The sequence below is a fragment of the Aotus nancymaae genome, unplaced genomic scaffold (assembly GCF_030222135.1).
Source record: "Aotus nancymaae isolate 86718 unplaced genomic scaffold, 86718_ANA_hifiasm-v0.15.2.pri h1tg000022l_1, whole genome shotgun sequence".
Lineage (NCBI taxonomy): Eukaryota > Metazoa > Chordata > Mammalia > Primates > Aotidae > Aotus > Aotus nancymaae.
In genome coordinates, this window is record NW_026988435.1 from 35697641 (window position 1) to 35717691 (window position 20051).

Genomic DNA, 20051 nt, shown 5'->3' on the forward strand with positions numbered 1-20051 from the left:
CCGCCAGGGCGAGGCTGGCACCGGGCCAGCGCGGGCAGGGCCACGGGTGCCCGGCTGTCTCCCGGGCGTGGAAGGCGCTCAAGGTGCGCGGCCTGGGACGCGCTACGGGGGGCGCCCTCCGCGGCGGGCAACGCGCCAGGGACCGGCCAGGACAGCGGCGGGGTGCGCGAAGGCTGCACTTTCCCTACGGCCCCCCTCGCTTCCTCCCGCACGGCGGCAGCGGCGATTTCCTCTCGGGGAAACTACGCGGATCCTTTTCGGGGCTCCTCGCCCCGCCCCAGTTCTCCGCCCCCTCCCCTTTGCTGGGGCGCCTGGGCTGGCTCGCGCAGGGGTGGAGGCTCGGGCAGCCTGGGCCGGGAGGCGGCGGGGGGCCGCGGAGCCGCTGGCCGTAGATTCGCCCCGCCATGTGACGCCGTTCTTATCCCTGCGACCCCCCGCGCGTCCCCGGCCTGGGCCCGCGCCCCGCCACGCCGCGCACCATGCTCCTGCCGGGACCCGCGCGCCCGCCGCCCGCGCCCCAGCCCGCTCAGCATCCCGGCCTCCGCAGGCAGGTAGAGCCACCGGGGCAACTCCTGCGCCTCTTCTACTGCACTGTGCTGGTCTGCTCCAAAGAGATCTCAGCGCTCACCGACTTCTCTGGTAAGAGCGCCCTCCCTGGCTGTGCGCCCCCGGCACCGCGCAGCGCCTAGGTGAGCCCTCGCCTGGGGGCAGCCGCCCTCGCCTAGGGGCAGCCGCCCCTGCAGGGACGGCCGGGTAGGATTCGAGTTGAGGCGTGCTCACAGATACTTGTCTGGTGTGAGCCCTTGGCATATAGGTAGCTGAGAGTGAAGTGGCGACAGGGACTGCCACTTCCGAGAAGGAAGGGTGTGTAATGTATTTAGAGTTTCTCGCCCTGCTGTTAACCTCGTCAGTTTCCTAGCATTAGGGACCCGGTCCTCATCCAAGCCTGTTCTCTGGAGGCTCCTTAAACTGAGCCTTGTGCCGCGCCCAGCGCCGTAAAATACACGTGTTGTGGTCGGAGGCGTTGCACTGGGTTTGCCACTTGCGTCGCCCGTTTGCCCATGTAAGGAGACTAACCCAGGGGACCCCTGACCTCAAGTCCGTATTGGCAGGTAGGAAGGGAAGCCCGCGGGGACTGGAGGTCTGGTGGAAAGGCAGTGAGGAGACACTTAGATAACAGATGGGAGTCTCTCTGTCAAAGTGTACCAGCGCCCTCCCTCTCCAATTCCAGTTTCCCGCTCCCGAGTAAACTAGGAGGCTTTTCTTTTCGGGAACCGTGACCCAGGCTCCGGCAGCAGGTATCAGATAGTTCTAAGTTTACATGTGTGACTGACGCCCCAAAGTGAAAGGGATGACGATAGCCTTAGGAGTACATGCTTATGTTAGCGCTGCAATTGCTTAAGGTAACACATCCTTGCAGCTGAAACAGACCTGGATCTCCCTCTGGCAAGGCTGGAAGCCTTCAGCCTTCCCCAGCCCAGCTAAGGAAGCAGCTCTGAGGCCCACAGTTCTCCTTCTCCAGGGATCTTCTGCCAAGTTCAGGCTTTGCACAATCAGTTCCTATTGGGTCCTGCAGTGCAGGGTCTTTTGCAAAATAATCGTGGTAAACTGAGTCCTCCTCAGTCCTGTTTGTGCAGTAGACTAGTACACAGCAAAGAACAAGGGAAAACCAGAAGTTGAGTTGGGTTTCTAGTTTACTTAACAGAGAATGTCATTGTTAGTGGAGAGCCCTTAGGTCAGAGGTTCTTTACTTTGAATATGTATTATCAAGGCCGTATTCCTGCCTAGCAAAGGAAGCCAAGATATGCCTATTTGGCAAGCCACCTATGGCCCTTAAAATCAAGCATCCCAGGATCAGAACTCTGTGGTAAGTGTTCTGGGGAAATGCAGCAGGCTTTTCAAGTTCTATTAACCCTTTTTTGGGGACTAGAACTTTCGTGGCTGCTAGAAAAGCTCTGTATTAGCTGACTTGAGCTATGGAAAGCAGTTGTAAGTTCAGCCACCATCTAGCTCTGATTTCTAAGGAAAGAATTGAAAACTGACAAGCGTTTTTGTGTGTGTGATGTCATTGCAACAGAACAAATGTTGCTTTAGGCAAATTGCAGTGTAACCATTAGATTGTTTTCACAGATTAGAGACACTTAAGAGTTTTGTTGCTTTAGGGAAGCAATTGCAATACTTGTAACAGTCTATAGATTACCACCCGTTTGGAATTGTCTGTATCTAGCAACTGTTACATACAGTGGAGTTGAGCTATCAAACAGGGAGGCTATATCCTTAGTAAAATAAATGCTTGGATACATGTTATTCTAAATAGTATAAACCATAAAAGGCATTTCCTTCTGCTTTCCCTGCGAACTTGAATTCCAGGGTTTCAAACTCCCTGAGCCAGCAGTAGGTGGTGATATTACTACCTACAACCAGCTCCCTTTTTTTTCTCTCATCAGTGATGCTCTCTAGAGATCTGAAGATTTGGGAGAATGTGTCAGAAAGCCTTTTGGGGAGAAGAAAAGAAATGTAATGTCCTCCCAAACCACTGATGTACTTAAGTTTAAACATTAATTCTATATCGTGTGAAGTTGGAGAAATATTAGAAAAATCTCAGGGAGAAAGAAAGATTGTTTACCAAAGTTAGCTCATTTGACTTGAAATTTAACGTAAAGGTTTTAGGGAACCCCCCGCCAAATTCCTAAGCTCCAAAGATGGCCATCTGATTGTTCGGTTCAGTGTTTTAGCTGACGTGAACCCCCTGTGGCCTCAAGGCTTGCTGCCTGTGTTCCTGGGACAGTCGGTCCTGTTCCTTTTTATGAACTTGAAGGAGTGCATAGAAACCAAATCTGAGGCCTGGAAAGAGGCAGTGGATCCTCCCCAGCAGAGCCTGATCACAATAACCAGGGCTAGAGAAAAGTGTTTGACAATGCAGATACTTGCCTGTTTTTCTAAATAAGGGGAGCATCAAAAACTAGCAAAGGACAGAGGAAACTTGGGACCCCTCTGCCTTGTGAAGGAGGAGGGAGGATGGTGTATCCATGTGAAAGAAAGTGCCAGAATGTCAGGGGTCCCAGCCATTGTCTGTACAATATAACCCCTCCTCTCCCCCCAGGAGATTAGCAGTGCAGAGTTTTGGAAAGTTCCTTAAGCCTTTCTCTTCTTTGCAGCTCTTCCTTGAGCCTTTTTCCTGGGGCTGTCAGCTGGTGTAGTTTTCCTGGGTCATTGATTTTTTTTGCCCTTGGGGATTCCAGCATCGATCTCACTCTTAATAAGCCAGAGGCGGCATCGTGGTCCCCTCCTCCTCCCCCTTGATGCTCATGACTTGTTCTAATCACCTCCAAGCCTGCTGGTAAACAGGCTCCCCAAACACCCACTTCTCTCTCATCCCCAAAGATTTCGAGATGCTGCCAGCGGCCACTGGAAGGCTATCATCACTGCATTAAAAATGAATCCCAGCGAAGGCAAGAGAAGTTCATACAAAATTAGTGCCTCTGATCCTTAATCTCATACTCAAATGTGCTTGGCTTTCATCCACTTTCCTCTTTGGGATGGAGTTCTGTTCATTTGACTGCATTCTCAAATTGAGGATTTGGCTTGAGATGTCCAAACTCATCATAGACTTAAAAAACAAAACAAACTCCAGAAGTATAATGCCATACCCATTGTCCCTGTTCACAGAACGAGACAGGGAGCTGGAGCTTGAGGATGAGTGCTGAGAGGAGGGAGGGGTGCCCTCTTGAGTAGCAGCCATAAAAAGCAAGGGATCCTATAAATTTTTGCCTTGCTTTAAAGAGTGGTGTTTTAGTTCATCTCTTGTATTTAGTTTGTGATGGTCCAATAGTACTTGCTGATTTATTTATTTATTTATTTTTAATTTTGGGAGGGTTCTTTTAATTTGTGTCGTTTCTCTGCTGAAGGAAATCTGGGTCTTCTCTTTCCTTCCTACTTTTCTTTTTCTCCTTTTCCTTTTCTTTTTTTTTTCTTTTTTAGGCGAACTCTCACTCTGTCACCCAGGCTAGAGTGCAGTGGTGTAATTTCTGCTGTCACCACTGCCTCCTGGGTTTAAGGGATTCTCCTGCCTCAGCCTCCCAAGTAGATGGAATTACGGGCACCCACCATCCGCCAGCCAATTTTTGTATTTTTAGTAGAGACAGGATTTTGCCATTTTGGCCAGGCTGGTCTTGAACTCCTGACCTCAGATGATCCACCCACCTTGGCCTCCCAAAGCGAGCGTTGGAATTACAGGCGTGAGCCACTGCACCCAGCCTCTCCTTTTCTTTTTCTTTCTTTTTCTCCAAGAAGTTCAAAGTGGGCTTATAGGTAGAGATGTGGAGGAAGGAAGGGAAGGAAATGGTAGAAAATTGTTCTAGTTCCCACTTGAATTCCTGGGGAACTCCTGCCCTTGGACAAAGTAGACACGACCATATGTCTTCACATTGGTTTTGCCCTAGGGCACGTAGTGGCGAATGTAAGGAGGAGGGACAGGGGATGGGAAACAAGGAGAGTACAGCAGCCTTTAAGGGCTTCCTTGTACCCAAATGTCCCCAGACCTCAACGAAAGGTCACTGTATAATAGAAGTGTCGTTGTTGTTTTTTAATGGAGTCATGCTCTGCTGCCCCGGCCAGAGTGCCGTGGCTATTCACAGGTGCAGTTATAGTGCACTGCAGCCTCGAACTCCTGGCCTTAAGTGATCCTCCTGCCTCAGCCTCCTGAGTAGCTGAGATTACAGGTGTGCACCACCCCACCTGGCCTGGGCCAGTATTCCAGTCCCTTGGTATACAGTCATTGGTAGCCCAAGTGAGCATTAAGTAGTACTTGGTACCAGATTGTGTTGGTTTGCTAGGGCTGCCATAATAATATACTACAGACCAGGTGGCTTACACAAGAAGCATTTATTTTATCACAGTTCTGGAGGTTAGAAGTTCAAGATCAAGGTCTTGGCAGAGTTGGCTTCTTCTGTGACCTATCTCCTTGGCTTGTAAATGGCATCTCCCTGCTGTATTTTCACATGGTCTTCCCTCCATGTGTGTCTGTGTCCTAACGGCCTCTTCTTACAAAGACATCAGTCATATTGGACTAGACTCATTCAATGATCTCATGTTAATGTAGTCACCTCTTTAAAGGCCCTGTCTCCAAATACTGTCATAATTCTGAAGTATTGGGGATTAGGATTCTGACATATGAATTTTAGTGGGATGCAGTTCACTTTGGGAGGCCAAGGTGGGTGGATCACTTGAGATCAGGAGTTCAAGACCAGCTGGCTAAAATGATGAAACCCTGTCTCTACTAAAAACACAAAAATTAGCTGGTGTGGTGGTGGGTGCCCCTAATCCCAGCTACTTGGGAGGCTGAGGCAGTAGAATCACTTAAATCTAGGAGCCAAAAACATTTGCAGCCCAATAAATAAACCTGACTGGTAGCTCTTTATTTCATTGGCCAGGACTTCCAGGGTATAGAAATATGGTAATTCACTTGATCTTGGGAGACTTGAGGTGGGAACTCAGTATTGATGGACACAGTTATTCATTTTGGAGAGGCTGAACCTTGTTTGCTTTCAGATAAGCATTGGGTCTCAGCCCTGGCAGCACAATAAAATCACCTGGGAAGACCAAAAAAAAAAAAAAAAAAACCTATGGACATTCAGGCTGCACCCCAAGACTTCTGATGTAATTGGCCCTGCTCACTGATCACTTTTTGAAAACTCCCCAGGCAATTCTAATGTGCAGCTAGAGTTGAGGACCACACCTCTGGAGTTCAGAGGGGAGGGTGACCTCCTGCCCATCCATCAGTTCATCCATGGGCACAGACTGTGGCTGGGTATCCCCTTCACCCCCTACCCTAGGGCTCATCACCAGGGAGACTAGGACTGTACCTCCTCAGCATATCAGCACCTCCCAACCCAGAAACCTGTGCACGCACACCCCCACAAACACACACATGCACGCATCCTTCCTTCTGCATTTTATTATGCCTCAGTCACATCATCCTTTTTATTCAAGACTTATCTTTACTTTGAAAAAATTTATGGAGTGAAAAGCCAGCTCGTAACTAAAGAAATGAGTTCATCCTCATAGCAACTCTATGAGTCCTGATCTATGAGATCAGATCAGGACTGGTCTCATTTGCAGATGAGAACTCAGCCTCAGAGAAGGTAATGAACTTGCCCAAGACCACCCAGGTGGAGCAGAGCTGAGGCAGGCTCCAGCACCAAGGTTGGCCAGAGCACAGGGATGGGGCCAGGCTGGAGACTTCACCTGCAAGGGCGTTGGGGGTAGGAAGGAGCAAGGTGCCACAATTTGCCTAACCTTTCTTGATAGTTCCTGAGGTGATCGCTGCAGGTGCATTCGGAATAGACTGACCTTTTCCTACCCTTACCTCAGCATCATTTCATCACACTCCTTCCAAAGTGCGTGCACTCACAAAGTGGTTCAGTGGGGTAGGAGAAAAATGTTAGAGCTTCTGTTCTTGCCTATTGGCTTTTCCATCTTAACAATAAATGGGGTTAAGTTTTGCTTATAATTCACATGAAATTGACAGAATAACATGTAATTTACAAATAAGTGTGCACGTATTGGAGGTATGTTCTCAAAATGTTTTTGCTGATGGAATTCATGATGTTTTCTACAATATTTTCTGCCAGTAATAATTATTATTTTTAAAAACTTTTATTTTAGGTTTGGGGTTACATGGGAAAGTTTGTTACATAGATGAGCTCATGAGTTAAAAATGTGGAGGTCACTGATCTTCACAGCCATCTTGTTGGCTTAGCACCTTTACAATTTTTAGAAAGGGCAGGGCACGGTGGCTCACACCTGTAATTTCAGCACTTTGGGAGACTGAGGCTGATGGATCACCTGAGGTCAGAAGTTCAAGACCAGCCTGGCCAACATGGTGAAACTTTGTCTCTAGTAAAAATACAGAAAAATTAGTTGGGCGTCGTGGCAGGCACCTGTAATCCCAGCTGCTCGGGAGACTGAGGCATGAGAATCACTTGAACCTGGGAGGTGGAGGTTGTAGTGAGCTGAGATCGCTCACTGCACTCCAGTCTGGGCAGCAGAGTGAAAACTCTGTCTCAAGAAAAAAAATTTTTTTTTTTTCAAAAGACACTACTTTGAGGGTAATGTACAGAGGGAGAACAATTACTCCCTTGTTACCCATCCCTATTGTCTGACTTGCCTACTATTCTCCCCAGCTCCACAACTGCTAATAAAATGTAGAGGTCAGATTTGAACCCAGTACCTATCGGGTTTTAAATATCCATACTGATGGCCAGGCATTGTGGCTCATGCCTGTAATCCCAACACTTTGGGAGGCCAAGGTGGGTGGATTATTTGAGGTCAGGAGTTCGAGACCAGCCTAGTCAAAATGGTGAAACCCCATCCCTACTAAAATACAAAAATTAGCCGGGCATAGTGGCATACACCTGCAATCCCAGCTACTCAGGAGGCTGAGGCAAGAGAATCACTTGAACCCGGGAGGCGGAGGTTGCAGTGAACCAAGATTGTGCCACTGCACTCCAGCCTGGTGACAGAGCAAGACCTTGCCAAAAAAAAAAAAATCCATACTGTGGTTGAAGCTGAGCAATGGACCAAGAAGGTAGGAGTTGGGTTGGGGGGATCCTAGAGTCACGAAGATTCTAGTACTGGAAGGAGAATCTCGGATTGGAAAGGCAGCTGACGAAGTGATTCCGGTGTCTTCTGAGTTTCCCTTCCCCTTTAGCTGGCTCCCACGTGTGCACCACCAGCTCAGCAGAGGCAGTGACTTCTTTACTTTGTTTCCTTCAGCATAAGTAAGAGAAGCTGGTGAGTTAAAAATGCTTTTAGGGTTTTAAAATTTTTTTACAGCCCGGCCCACATGGTGAAACCCTGTCTCTACTTAAAATACAAAAATTAGCTGGGCATGGTGGTGGGTGCCTGTAATCCCAGCTACTCAGGAGGCTGAGGCAGGAGAATCGCTTGAGCCTGGAAGGCAGAGGTTGTGGTGAACCAAGATCATGCCACTGCACTCCAGTCTGGGAGACAGAGCGGGGTCCTGTCTCAAAAAACAAAAAGGAAAAAAATTATTTTTTACTTCTGAGATAGGGTCTCACTTTGTCACCCAGGCTGGAATATAGTGGTGTGATCACGGCTCACTGTAGCCTCCACATTTGAGGCTCAAGCCATCCTCCTACCTCAGTACCTCCTAGTAGCTGGGACTATAGTCACATGCCACCACACCTAGCTAACTTTTTTGGCATTTTTTATAGAGACAGGGTCTCGCTATGTTACCCAGACTGGTCTTGAACTCCTGGACTCAAGAGATCCACCTGCCTTGGCTTCCCAAAGTGCTGGGATTATAGGAGTGAGTCACCATGCCTGGCCCTAAAAATAATTTATTAAGCACATACAGCACTCTATGCCAGACACTGTTCTAAGAACTTCATGTTAACTCATGTAGTTCTCCCAATTGTTGCTATAAAGGAGATGCTAGTGTAAAAAGTTCAAGAAACAGAGGCAAAGAGAGGTTAAATAATGTTTGGGGATTTGAATCGCAGTAGCATTTCTAATACTAAGGGAAGAAAAGAAAATAAATTACATGTAGTTTAAAGCAGTGACACTTCTGTCATGTTTATCGCTTCATCTACGAGAGCCAGATCTTTCCCAGGATTTATAAGTAATGTCCGTTCCTTGTCCTGTTTAAAGATAGTACCATCTAGCCCTAAAGAACTGATTATAGAATTGGGTCTGTAACTTGTTTCTGGACATTGGTGTTCTGAAACTATTTTTCCAACAAAACACCTAGAAATGCTGAATCAAATATAAGAAACGTCTTTTAATGCGTGAGTGGTGAGTGATTACATATAAGAAATATCCAGGAGACAAAAATGAAGAGAGAATAGAGAACTAGGGATGGTAGCTGGTGCTAACCCTATGGCTACGTTGGAGTTGCTTAATGGTCTTGACAATGAAGATTTAACAGGTGCCTGAGTGCAGGCGATAAGGCATTAGACCAATGTGAAGTGAGGAATTGGAATAAAGACCTCTATATAAAGCCAGGACCTTGAAAGCCTAAACCTTCATTCAAAGGTGATGCAAAATAAATCAGCCTTCTTGTAAAGAAAGATAACAAGGAAACTTGCCTTAGCCTGGGCTCAGGATTGGAGAAGAAAATAATGTCTCTTGAAAAGGTGTAACCCAAATTCTGCCTTTTGGGGAGTCTGAGTTTTGAATTCATATCACCTTACTGGGAAACCCAAGCTGAGAAACTAATAAAGTTGTCCCATTACACCTGGCAAAAAGAAACACATAGATACTGCCTGCATGGGAACATCATCAATATAGGCCCATCTATAGATTCCTATAGATGAAATGCTGCTCATTAGGATCAAACAATTCAAAATTACATTATACGAGCAGTAGTCAGCATCAATGACACAGTTCTTAAGAAATAAAAGAGGGAATCTAGGACTGGGCATGGTGACTCATGCCTGTAATCCCAGCATTTTGGGAGGCTGAGGCAGGTGGATCACCTAAGGTCAAGAGTTCAAGACCAGCCTGGACAAATGGCAAAGCCCTGTCTCTATGAAAAATATAAAAATTAGCCAGGTGTGGTGGTAGGTACCTGTAATCCCAGGTACTTGGGAGGCTGGAACATGAGAATCACTTGAACCCATCAGGTAGAGGTTGCAGTGAGCTGAGATTGTGCCACTGCATTCCAGCCTGGGCAACAGACCAGGACCCTGTCTCAGAAAAAAAAAAAAAAAAGACGGAATTCAAAAAGAAATTTAAGAAGGAATTTAAAACATGAGAAAGGAACAAAAAGCTATCAAAAAAAAAAACAGGCATATTTGTAAAAGAATCAAATATATCTACTAACATGAAAAATATATCTATTGACATGAAAAGCCTGAGAGATAAGTTGAAGAGCAGATTAGACATAGATGAAGAGAGAAACAGTGAGCTGGAAAATAAAGCTGGAGAAATTATCCAGAATGAAGCAGAACAGGTAAACACATGGAAAACATGAAAGAAAAGTCATAAGACATGGAGGATAGAATGATGGTTAACTATACATCTGATCAGTATTCCAGAAAGAGGGAAAAGGAGAGAGAGGTAACAGTCAAAGTGATGGTGTCCTAGGATTAATTTTTAAGGATTGATGAAAGATTCAGATTTAAGCATTCCAAGGAAGATAAATAAAATAAGTTCATACCTAAATGTGATATACTCAAACTGTAAAATACTAACGACAAAGCCACAGTCTTAAAAGTAATCAGAGAGTAAAGGAAATGTTATCCATAAAGTCTTTGCAACAAAAACAGTGAGAGCCATAAGGCAGTGAAATAACATTTTTCAGGTTCTGAGAAACCAAAAAACAAAAAACGACCATCAGCATAGAACTATGTACCTAGCTAAACTACTTTTCAAGGCTGTGTGAAATAAAGACAAATTTGCCACTAATAAATCCTTACTAAAAAACTACTAAAGGGGCCAGTCGCAGTGGCTCACACCTGTAATCCCAGCTCTTTGGGAGGCTGAGGCAGATCACTTGAGGTCAAGAGTTTGAGACCAGCCTGGACAACTTGGTGAAACCGCTGTCTATACTAAAAATACAAAAATCAGCTGGGCATGATAGTGCATGCCTGTAATCTGAGCTACTCAGGAGGCTAAGGCAGGAGAATCGCTTGAATCCGGGAGGCAGAGGTTTCAGTGAGCCAAGATCGTACCACTGCATTTCAGCCTGGGTGACAGAGCAAGACTCTGTCTCAAAAAAAAAAAAAAGTGGGGGGGAGCAAAGAAATGGCACAACTTCTAATGCACTTTATCCGCACTCCTTGCTCTGTCTTCCTGCTTAGGGGGTATCATCTTTTTGTATTGAGAGGGATGTTCTCTGATATATTTCACTCTTTTGATGACAAAAATCATGAGACACTTTCTTGACCCACTTGAGCTCTTCCAAGGACTATGACTTCCAACCTGAGATCCTCAAGTCTCCTCCACAGGTGAGCCTCAGTTTCATGGCGACCACACACTGGAAGTAGGGAAGAATGGGAAACAGTCTATAGTCTCTCAAGTACCAGATGCTGTGCTAGATATGATACATCCTACTACAAAAGAAATCATTCCTTTCCTGTGGAAGCTTGCTTTTTAGTGGGTTCATGGACACACACATTACAGAGGAGTGTGAGGGATAAGCAATAGATTTGGCAGGTTACATTCTCCAAAAAATAGTAAGCAAACCCCAGAGCTTGGAGTTGAATGGAAGTATGTTCACAGACATGCTAATGACTCTGCCCATGCATAGCTTTTACATTTCCTTACATGAATTTCTCACCCCTTGTGTTCTCTCCGACACCTCACCTGTACACTTGCTCACTCAAACCTCTGGAAATGAATTTCTCCTCCACTAACAAGTCAGAGATTGAAACAATGCTTGGATGAAGTGATGCTTGGGGTTAGTTTCCACCTGACAGCCAAGTTTTCCACATGCAGAAAACCAGGCAACATTAAAATTCAAAACTCAGGCCACGGAGTCTAAACGTATGTTTGCGAACAGTCTGATTTCACGTCTGCTTCCGATGCCCTGTGAATACAAATCACCTCATTTGGGGCTGGAGGAGCAGAGGGGAAGAAACTGAAGAATGATCTCCAAAACAAACCTTTAATTCGGATGAGTATAATAGAGTGTAATCCCATTTCAAGTCTGTCAGCATTCCTTTGATGATTACAAATGAGTCCCTTTTCCCCTGCAATGTGGGGGAATAATCTGGATAAAATAACCCTTTTTGTCTGCAAAGGCCCGTGCGATGCATACTCGTGACAGCTTTCAGAGTAGTGTTTCAGAGTCTGAGAAGAGCACACTGTGCTACCAAGTCATCTCCTTTCTTTCTCTTGACTTAGAAGATTTTTCACTCTTTTCATGTACAGTGGCTTCCGAAATTCTCAGGCTTAGATATCATAAATCATCGTACTGTACCAAGGAACAAGAAAGACCCAGGTCACCAGGTCCTTTTCCCTCCCTGCCTGCTCAGCAGGAGACGACAGGTGGAAATGAGAACGTATGATCTTATCTCGAAGGCTAATTTGTACAGCTTTGTAGGGACATACTTAAAGGAATGCACACAATTTTATAGTCTCTTTCTCATTAAAAAAATGTACAAATGTACACTGAACCCCAGTTCAGGCTTACATGCCTCTCTTTGTCAATTTCGTTGTAAAATTAAGGGATAGTCATTTTAAACACTTTGTTCTATTCTCTGAGACCTGAATGCCAAGACACTCCTTCCAAAGCTAACAATGCAAAATGCTTCGTGGACACAAAGCCACCCTGCACACACACACTCAATGAAAAGAGATCTTGAGAACCCCACTGCTGCAGTCCCACTCTGTGGAATTGGTCACGGCAGGCTGCGGAGAACCACACAGAGCAGATCTTGTAGACTTGCTTGTTCTGCTTTCAAGTGCAAAGGTCCCTCTCATCTGCTTTCCCTGTTTTTTTCTTTTAAGTTGGAATGCCCCAGGATGATGATGATGATGATCATGACGATAACGATGAAGATTGATGATGATTTCTGACAGGTTCTCATTCTGTTACCCAGGCTGGAGTCAGTGGCATGATTGTGACTCACTGCAGCCTCAGCCTCCTGGGCTCCACAGATCCTCCTGCCTCAGCCTCCCGGGTAGCTGGGACTACACACCTCACTAATTTGTAAAAGTAGTTTGTAGGCCAGGCATGGTGGCTCACGCCTGTAATTCCAGTACTGTGGGAGGCTGAGGCAGGCAGATTACCTGAGGTCAGGAGTTTGAGACCAGCCTGGCCAACATGGCGAAACCCCATCTCTAATAAAAATAAAAAAAAAAAAAGTACGAAACTTAGCTGGGTATGGTGGCATGCACCTGTAATACCAGCTACTCAGGAGGCTGAGGTAGGAGAATAGCTTGAACCCGAGAGGCGGAGGATATACTGAGCCGAGGTCATGCTACTGCACTCCAGCCTGGGTGACAGAGCGAGACTCCATCTTAAAAAAAAAAGTATTTTGTAGAGACAGGGTCTTGCTCTGTTGCCCAGGCTGGTCTCAAATTCCTAGCCTTGAGTGATTCTCCTGCCTCAGCCTCCCAAAGTGCTGGGATTATAGATGGGAGCCACTGTGCCTGGCCCAGGATTATTTTTAATTAGTGTTATAGCTCTCAAAAACCATAAACTAAGCTTTGAAGCCAAAGGTCTTTTCTTGTCTCAGACTTCTGTGTTTCTCCCTGGCTATTCAAGTCAAGGCAGGTTATTTGGGTTTGTTAATGTTTGCCAGAAATGCTATATGGTCTTTACAGGGGATGGCTATCTTTACCCGGTGAAAATTTGGCTTTTCCAAATGTTTAGTTGAAAGCAGTGATTCTCAATCCAAGAGTGATTTTGTCCCTTGGGAATATCTGGCAATACCTGGAGGCAATTTTCTGTGTCATGACCTCTTAGTGGGTGGAAGCCAGGGACACTGCTAAACATCTTACAATGCCCAGCCTCCTGAGTAGCTGGAGTTACGGGTGCACACCACTGCACCCAGCTAATTTTTGTACTTTCTAAAAATTAGAGATGGGGTTTCGCCATGTTGGCCAGGCTGGTCTCGAACTCCTGACCTCAGGTGATCTGCCACTGCAGCAAAGAATCATGCAGTCCTCATGCTAAGGTTGAGGAACCCAGGGCTAGACCAGCAGACTTGTCCTTGTTTTATTTATTTCTGACACTTTTAGAACCTGAAAAAAGTCAAAAAAAATTTTTTTTTTAATCAGAGTTGAGTCTGGAGTCCCTAGACAGCTCTGAAAAACTCTGTTCTTCAAGTCTAGCTTGTCTTCTGCAGCCCAAAGGGGGTCTTCAGTTCCATTAAGCCAAAGAAATGAAAATTCACCGGCTACTACGCCTCTCCACCCTCTCTAGCCCCGTGGGGTTTTATTCAGAATGTTTCCCCCTTCCTTTCCTCTAAGGACCTTGTCTATGTGTTTGGCCCTTTTGCCTTCATCTCAAGCTAAACTCTTGGCCGTCATTAACATCAAACTGAAGTATCTCTCTGGAGAGGTGTTCGGACTTGAAGTCGTTGCTCACTTGACGTGCAAGGATGTGTTTGCAACACGTCTCAATTATTTCAAAATCTCTGAAACAGTTGCATGATGAGGGTGGATAATTTGATTTGAATATGAAAAAGGAAGAGAGAGAAAGTCATGAAGATAGTGCAGAGATCTTTCTATTTTTATTTGTTGCATCTCCCACTGCCTCACCGACTTTCCTCCTTCCCCGTGTTCCTGCTGTCATTCCCCCACTCTCTCTGTCTCCAACCCTACCACCTCCCCCCCATCCTCCGTGCACCCACATACAGACAGCTTGGGTGTTACTTTGTGGACAGTGCATTCAGCTCTCCATGCTGCATGTTGTACACTTATCAGGATATGCTGGAGTTTGTGTGGTCATGGGGCTGAGCATCGTTTTATGGCCCACATCGAGAAGGAGGAGCCAATGGACTTTTCTGAAATGGTGACTACCACCCCTGCCCAGAAGCCTCAGGACTGCCGAGAGGCTTCCACTTTCTGAGTGTGCCTCCCTCCGTCACCCCTTCAGACAAGTCACAACTCTACTTAAAATATTTCTTTCCTTCTGCCAAACACAGAGAAAATATAGTATTGTTTCCAAGAGAGCGAGCAGGGGCACCAGCAGGAATGGGTGTGCAGTATTTGTACAGTTTTGTGACTCAGTCCATCTGAATTTCCAAGCATTTTAAGAGCTTTGTCCCAAAAAAAGGTCTATTGTGTGGCTCTTGGCACTGAAGAAAATAGCAGGCCTGTCAGAACTCTGTTTCAGATTTAATTTTCAAGTGGGTGATGTAAGAATGCTGTCCAACGAGAGGGCATTTTCTCATTCCTGCTCACTTTGGTGCCATAGGACTTCAGTTTTCAGAATCAGCTTGGATTTAAAAATGGAAGCATCTTTTTCCCGGATACCCTTTTAATAAAAAGGCCCCATGTTCTTAAGCAAAGATTAGTGTGGCTTTTAAATAAATATGGCTTCCTGCCATAAAAGTAAAAACATTTGACGATGTATATAATAATGGTTTTTTTTGGAACATCTTCTTGCAAGACTTTACTACTATTTTTTTCTATATAGTTTGGAAATGCAGGCCAAAGGACATTATTGATCCTATCAAATACTTGCATGGAGCTTTGACTGCTGGGTATAGTTGATGTAAAAAGTAGGCAAAGGCCGGCACAATGGCTCATACCTGTAATCTCAGTACTGTGGGAGGCCAGGTTGAGAGGATGGCTTGAAGGCAGGAGTTTGAGACAAGCCTGGGCAACAAAGCAGGACCTTATCTCTATTTTTTTTTTTTTTTTTAAAAAGCAGGAAAAACTTGTTTTTGAAGATGCTTGTTTCCTAGTTGTTTTCTTCCCTAGACCTTGAACAGTGGACAGTGATTTTTCTCGTCGCATGTATACTTATATAGAGTGTACAGTTTGTCCTCCGTGCCCCTGTCTTCTCTTGTTGATAAAGATTATGCACTATATTTTTTAAAAAAGAACTGAAGCATCATGTCTGACTGCTGGATCCCTCCAACTATGAATAGATAAGCTTCTGGGCCCAAGCATCAGTCCAGTGTGGAGGTGACTTTCTGTTCAAACCACTCATTTGGGTCCTGTGGCCAATGTCACCCATCCTCAGCAAAACAACCTTTATTTCCTTCTTCCTGGTTTCCAGAAAGTTCCCCTAAAGCCCTGAGGAGTCATCAAATGTAAGGGGCTTTTTACAAACAGGAAACTTAAGCGGAGTGCCAGTACACCACATGGATTGCACCAGGTGGGGTCTAAGATAAAACCAGACTGTGGGCAACAGAACAGATAAAACCCACGTAGTTCTGCACTGCCTGGGTCTGTTACTATGCGGGAGGAATGTCTTAGTCTGTTGCTCCTGTGGGTGTAGCTAAAACACAAACCAGGAGCCTTCATCCTTAGAAAGCAGTCAGACAGACACCTGAGAACCAATCCCAAATTGCAGCCTTCCACAGAACCTTCTAGAACCTTCTGGAATGCAACTCATTACTGCCAGAGGGTCTTTGATGAGAGTCTACTCTGCACCATTTGTCTTCATTACCCACATATTCTCTTTCTGTGGAAAGGTAAGTTATTAGAATTTGTGCAGTCTGGTATATTAATTGAGAGCTTTACTTCAAAGAATGTCATGTTTGCGATCCAGTCTCGCAGCTGGGGTTAAAATGGTAGTGTTGAGTATTAGGCTGTAAATTACTATAATGATCATGACTGTTATTCAGGCAAGCTGTGAGAAATGAGCATTATCTGACAATATCTGCATTTTAGTGGACCTGAGGGAAATGTGTATTTGTTGTAATTACAGAAGCCTGAGAAGCGCAGGGGAATTCTAACTGCAGGGTATCCAGGGCCCAGGACTGATTCTAGTTTGCATGCTCAATTCTTCCTCAATTTATTTTTTAAATTAATTTATTTTTTGAGATGGAGTCTCACTCTGTTGCCCAGGCTGGAGTACTGGGGTGCAATCTCGGCTCACTGACCTCTGCCTCCCGGGTTCAAATGATCCTCTTGCCTCAGCCTCCAGAGTAGCTGGGCTTTCAGGTGCCCACACCATGCCTGACTAATTTTTATATTTTTCGTAGAGACTAGGGTTCACCACATTGGCCAGCTGGTCTCGAACTCCTGACCTCAGGTGATCCTTCTGCCTCAGCCTCCCAAAATGCTGAGGATTACAGGTGTGAGCTACCATGCCTGGCCCTGAATTTGATTTTTTATTTTATTTACTTTATTATTTATTTATTTATTTATTTTGAGACGGAGTTTCACTCTTGTTGCACAGGTTGGAGTATAGTGGCACGATCTTAGCTTACTGTAACCTCCGCCTCCCAGGTTCAAGTGATTCTCCTGCTTCAGCTTCCTGAGTAGCTGGGATTATAGGCATGTGCCACTACACCTGGCTAATTTTTGTATTTCTAGTAGGGACAGGGTTTCACCATGTTGGCCAGTCTGGTCTTGAACTCCTGACCTCAGGTGATCCACCCACCTTGGCCTCCCAAAATGCTGGGATTACAGATGTGAGCCAATGCACCTGGCCCCTCAATTTAATTTAATAAAATTATCAGGGAAATAAGCCACAAAAGGACAATGTGCAGACTTTAGAACAGAGCTGCCCAATAGAAATGTAAGGTAATCCACATATGTAATATTAAATCATTTAGTCACCACGTTGGAAAAAGTAAAAGGGGTGAAGTGAATTCTCCTAGTAAACTTTGATATATCCAAAATATTATCATATCATCGTTAATGAATACTTAAAAATTCTTAATGAGATTATTTTATTTATTTATTTATTTTTTGCTTATGAAGACTTGGAAATCTAGTTTATATTTTACACTAACAGCATATCTAAATTGAGATGACCACATCTCAAGTGCCCAGTAGCCACATGTGACCTGAGGCAATGACTCTGGGCAGTGCAGCTTTAGGTGAGTCTAGGGCAGGGCAGAGGTTGGCACCTGTGATCAGGGTGGGGTCTTGGGCCTGTTTAGCACCTTTTGGGGAGGGCATTTTCTTTCCATAAAACCCAGGTCAAGCACAGGTCACAAAGGGACCCGTGCAGGTGTCTTAGTTTACTTGGGAGCTTGGCCTCGTCTGCTTGCCTTCCTGCTGCTTGGGGGAAGATTGGTGTCCTCTTGCCTTCTCTAGCCCCTTTCCCAAGAACCTCCCAGAATTTAGTCCTGTGAAGGGACAGGGGTGCAAGGAGTTGCCCACACAATGACAGGACCCACCAGCAATACCAGAAGTCAGCCAGCTCTACTTATCCAAATTCCTTTTTGCCAGCTGGACATCACAAGGGTTTCAGACTGCCATCCTGTGGCAACTCCATTTTGAGGCCTGGGGATGTAAGGGTTACTGTATTAGTTTATTCTCACTCTGCTAATAAAGACATACATGAGACTGGATAATTTATAAAGAAAAAGACGTTTAATGGACTCACAGATCCACATGGCTGGGGAGGCCTCACAATTATGGCAGAAGGTGGAGGAGGAGCAAAGTCACCTCTTAGAAGGCAGCAGGGGAACTCCCTTTTATAAAACCATTAGATCAGGCCAGGCACAGTGACTCACAGCTGTAATCCCAGCACTTTGGGAGGCTGAGGCAGGTGGATCACCTGAGGCCAGGAGTTCAAGACCAGCCTGGCCAACATGGTAAAACCCCATCTCTAATAAAAATACAAAAATTAGCCAGGCATGGTGGCTCACACCTGTAGTCTCAGCTGCTTGGGAGGCTGAGGCATGAAAATTGCTCGAACCCAGGAGGTGGAGGTTGCCATGAGCTGAGATCACACCACTGCACTCCAGCCTGGGCAACAGAGTGAGATTCGGTCTCAAAAAAAAGAGAAAATCAGATCTTGTGAGACTTATTCAATGTCACGAGAACAGCAGGAGAAAGACCCGCCCTGTGATTCAATTACCTCCCACTAAGTCCCTCCCACAACATGTGGTGATCATGGGAACTAGAATTGGAGATTTGGGTGGGGACACAGCCAAACCATATTAGTTACTGACCTGGGCATCTTCTTCCTTGAATGCACACTGGTCTCTGAGGCACTTCCGGGTTAACCTCATTCCACAGCTGAGAAAACCCAGGCTTGGCCCAGGCAAGGGATCTGACCCATGTCTCCCATCTTATTAGTGGAAGGACCAAGACTGGACTCACAGCTGTGCTCCTGTTTTAAGTCACCATGCTGCCCCTGAGATCAGATCTCAAACAAGCAGACGTGGGGGCCTCAGAAAGTCCCCAGCCTGGAACTCTACTGTCACCCAACAACACCAAGGGTTGACCTGGCTGCTTATTATTCTGGGTTCACACTAGAATGACCTTGGATGTGTTTCACGTGTGCTGATGTCTGGAGTTTCACCCCCAGCTAACTGAATATGAATCTCTGGGCACCGATATTTATGCAGAACTTCTGAGGTGATCTTAATGCATTGCCAAGGTTGACACCTGCTGGGAAACACGGAACACTTTTTCATTTATTTACTTATTAAATATGTAATATTTATTATGTTTCCAGACACAGAAGCATTGCAAGAATGGTACAAAGACATCCTTTATACCCTTTGTTGAGATTCCCTAATGCTACCATTTTACCCCATTTGCTTTATTATTTTCTAAGTGGCTGACAGGTTATCCTTTACTCCTAAATATTCCTATGTATTCCTTAAGAACAAGGATTTTGCCAGGCGCGGTGGCTCATGCCTGTAATCCCAGCACTTTGGGAGGCTGAGGTGGGTGGATCACCTGAGGTCAGGAGTTTGAGACCAGCCTGACCAATATGGTGAAACCCTGTCTTTCTCTTAGAGAACAAGGACTTTCTCTTACATAACCAAGGCAGTGATCAAAATCAGGACACTAAGCCTGCTACAATACAGTTTTGTAATGTATGGACCTCACTCAGATTTTGCCAGTTAACCCAATAACATACATTGGAGCAAAAGATAATCCCAGATCATGCATTATTTTCAGTAATTGTGTCTCTGTGGGCCTCTTTTAGCCTGGAACGGCTCCTCCGTTTTTCTTTATCTTTCGTGGTACTGGCATTCTTGAAGAACGCAAGATGGTTATTTGATAGAATGTCCCTTTGTTTGGATCTGGCTGATGTTTCTTGGTGGTGATATTCTTATGCGTTTGGGGCAGGACTGTCACAACAGTGGTGTTGTGTTCTTCTCTGTGCATCGTATCAGGAGGGACATGCTGATGGTTTACCCCATTACACCGAAGTGACTGTTGATTGTTTGGTGAAGGTAGGCACAGGTTCATTGCATCATATTGCAGAAGTTATCACCAGCCATACTTGCTCTGATTAACCAATCATCCTACATAGCCATTTATCTAACAAGGCTGTAAGGGTCTTGAACTCAGAGTAAGCAAGCCTTAAAGCAGAAGAGAAGAAAGAAAAGAAGCTCTGGAACCTGGAGCTTTGGCAATGGGGGAAGGTTCGGGAAAGGCACCACCAAAATCACTCCTGGCATTAGGATGAAGAGGAAGGAGAGGGC

At 45.4% G+C, this 20051-nt stretch overlaps 1 protein-coding gene across 3 annotated transcripts in view; it reads left to right on the top strand.

The window, feature by feature from the left end:
* Positions 1-333: 333 nt before the first annotated feature.
* Positions 334-20051, top strand: part of EVA1C (eva-1 homolog C) — a 102335-nt gene continuing 82617 nt past the window's right edge. For all 3 annotated transcript variants that reach the window (XM_012446410.3, XM_012446422.3, XM_021669424.2), the window contains exon 1: positions 334-639. In XM_012446410.3, coding sequence (XP_012301833.1) covers positions 480-639 — 160 coding nt within the window. In that variant the 5' untranslated portion in view covers positions 334-479. The remainder of the gene's footprint in view (positions 640-20051) is intronic.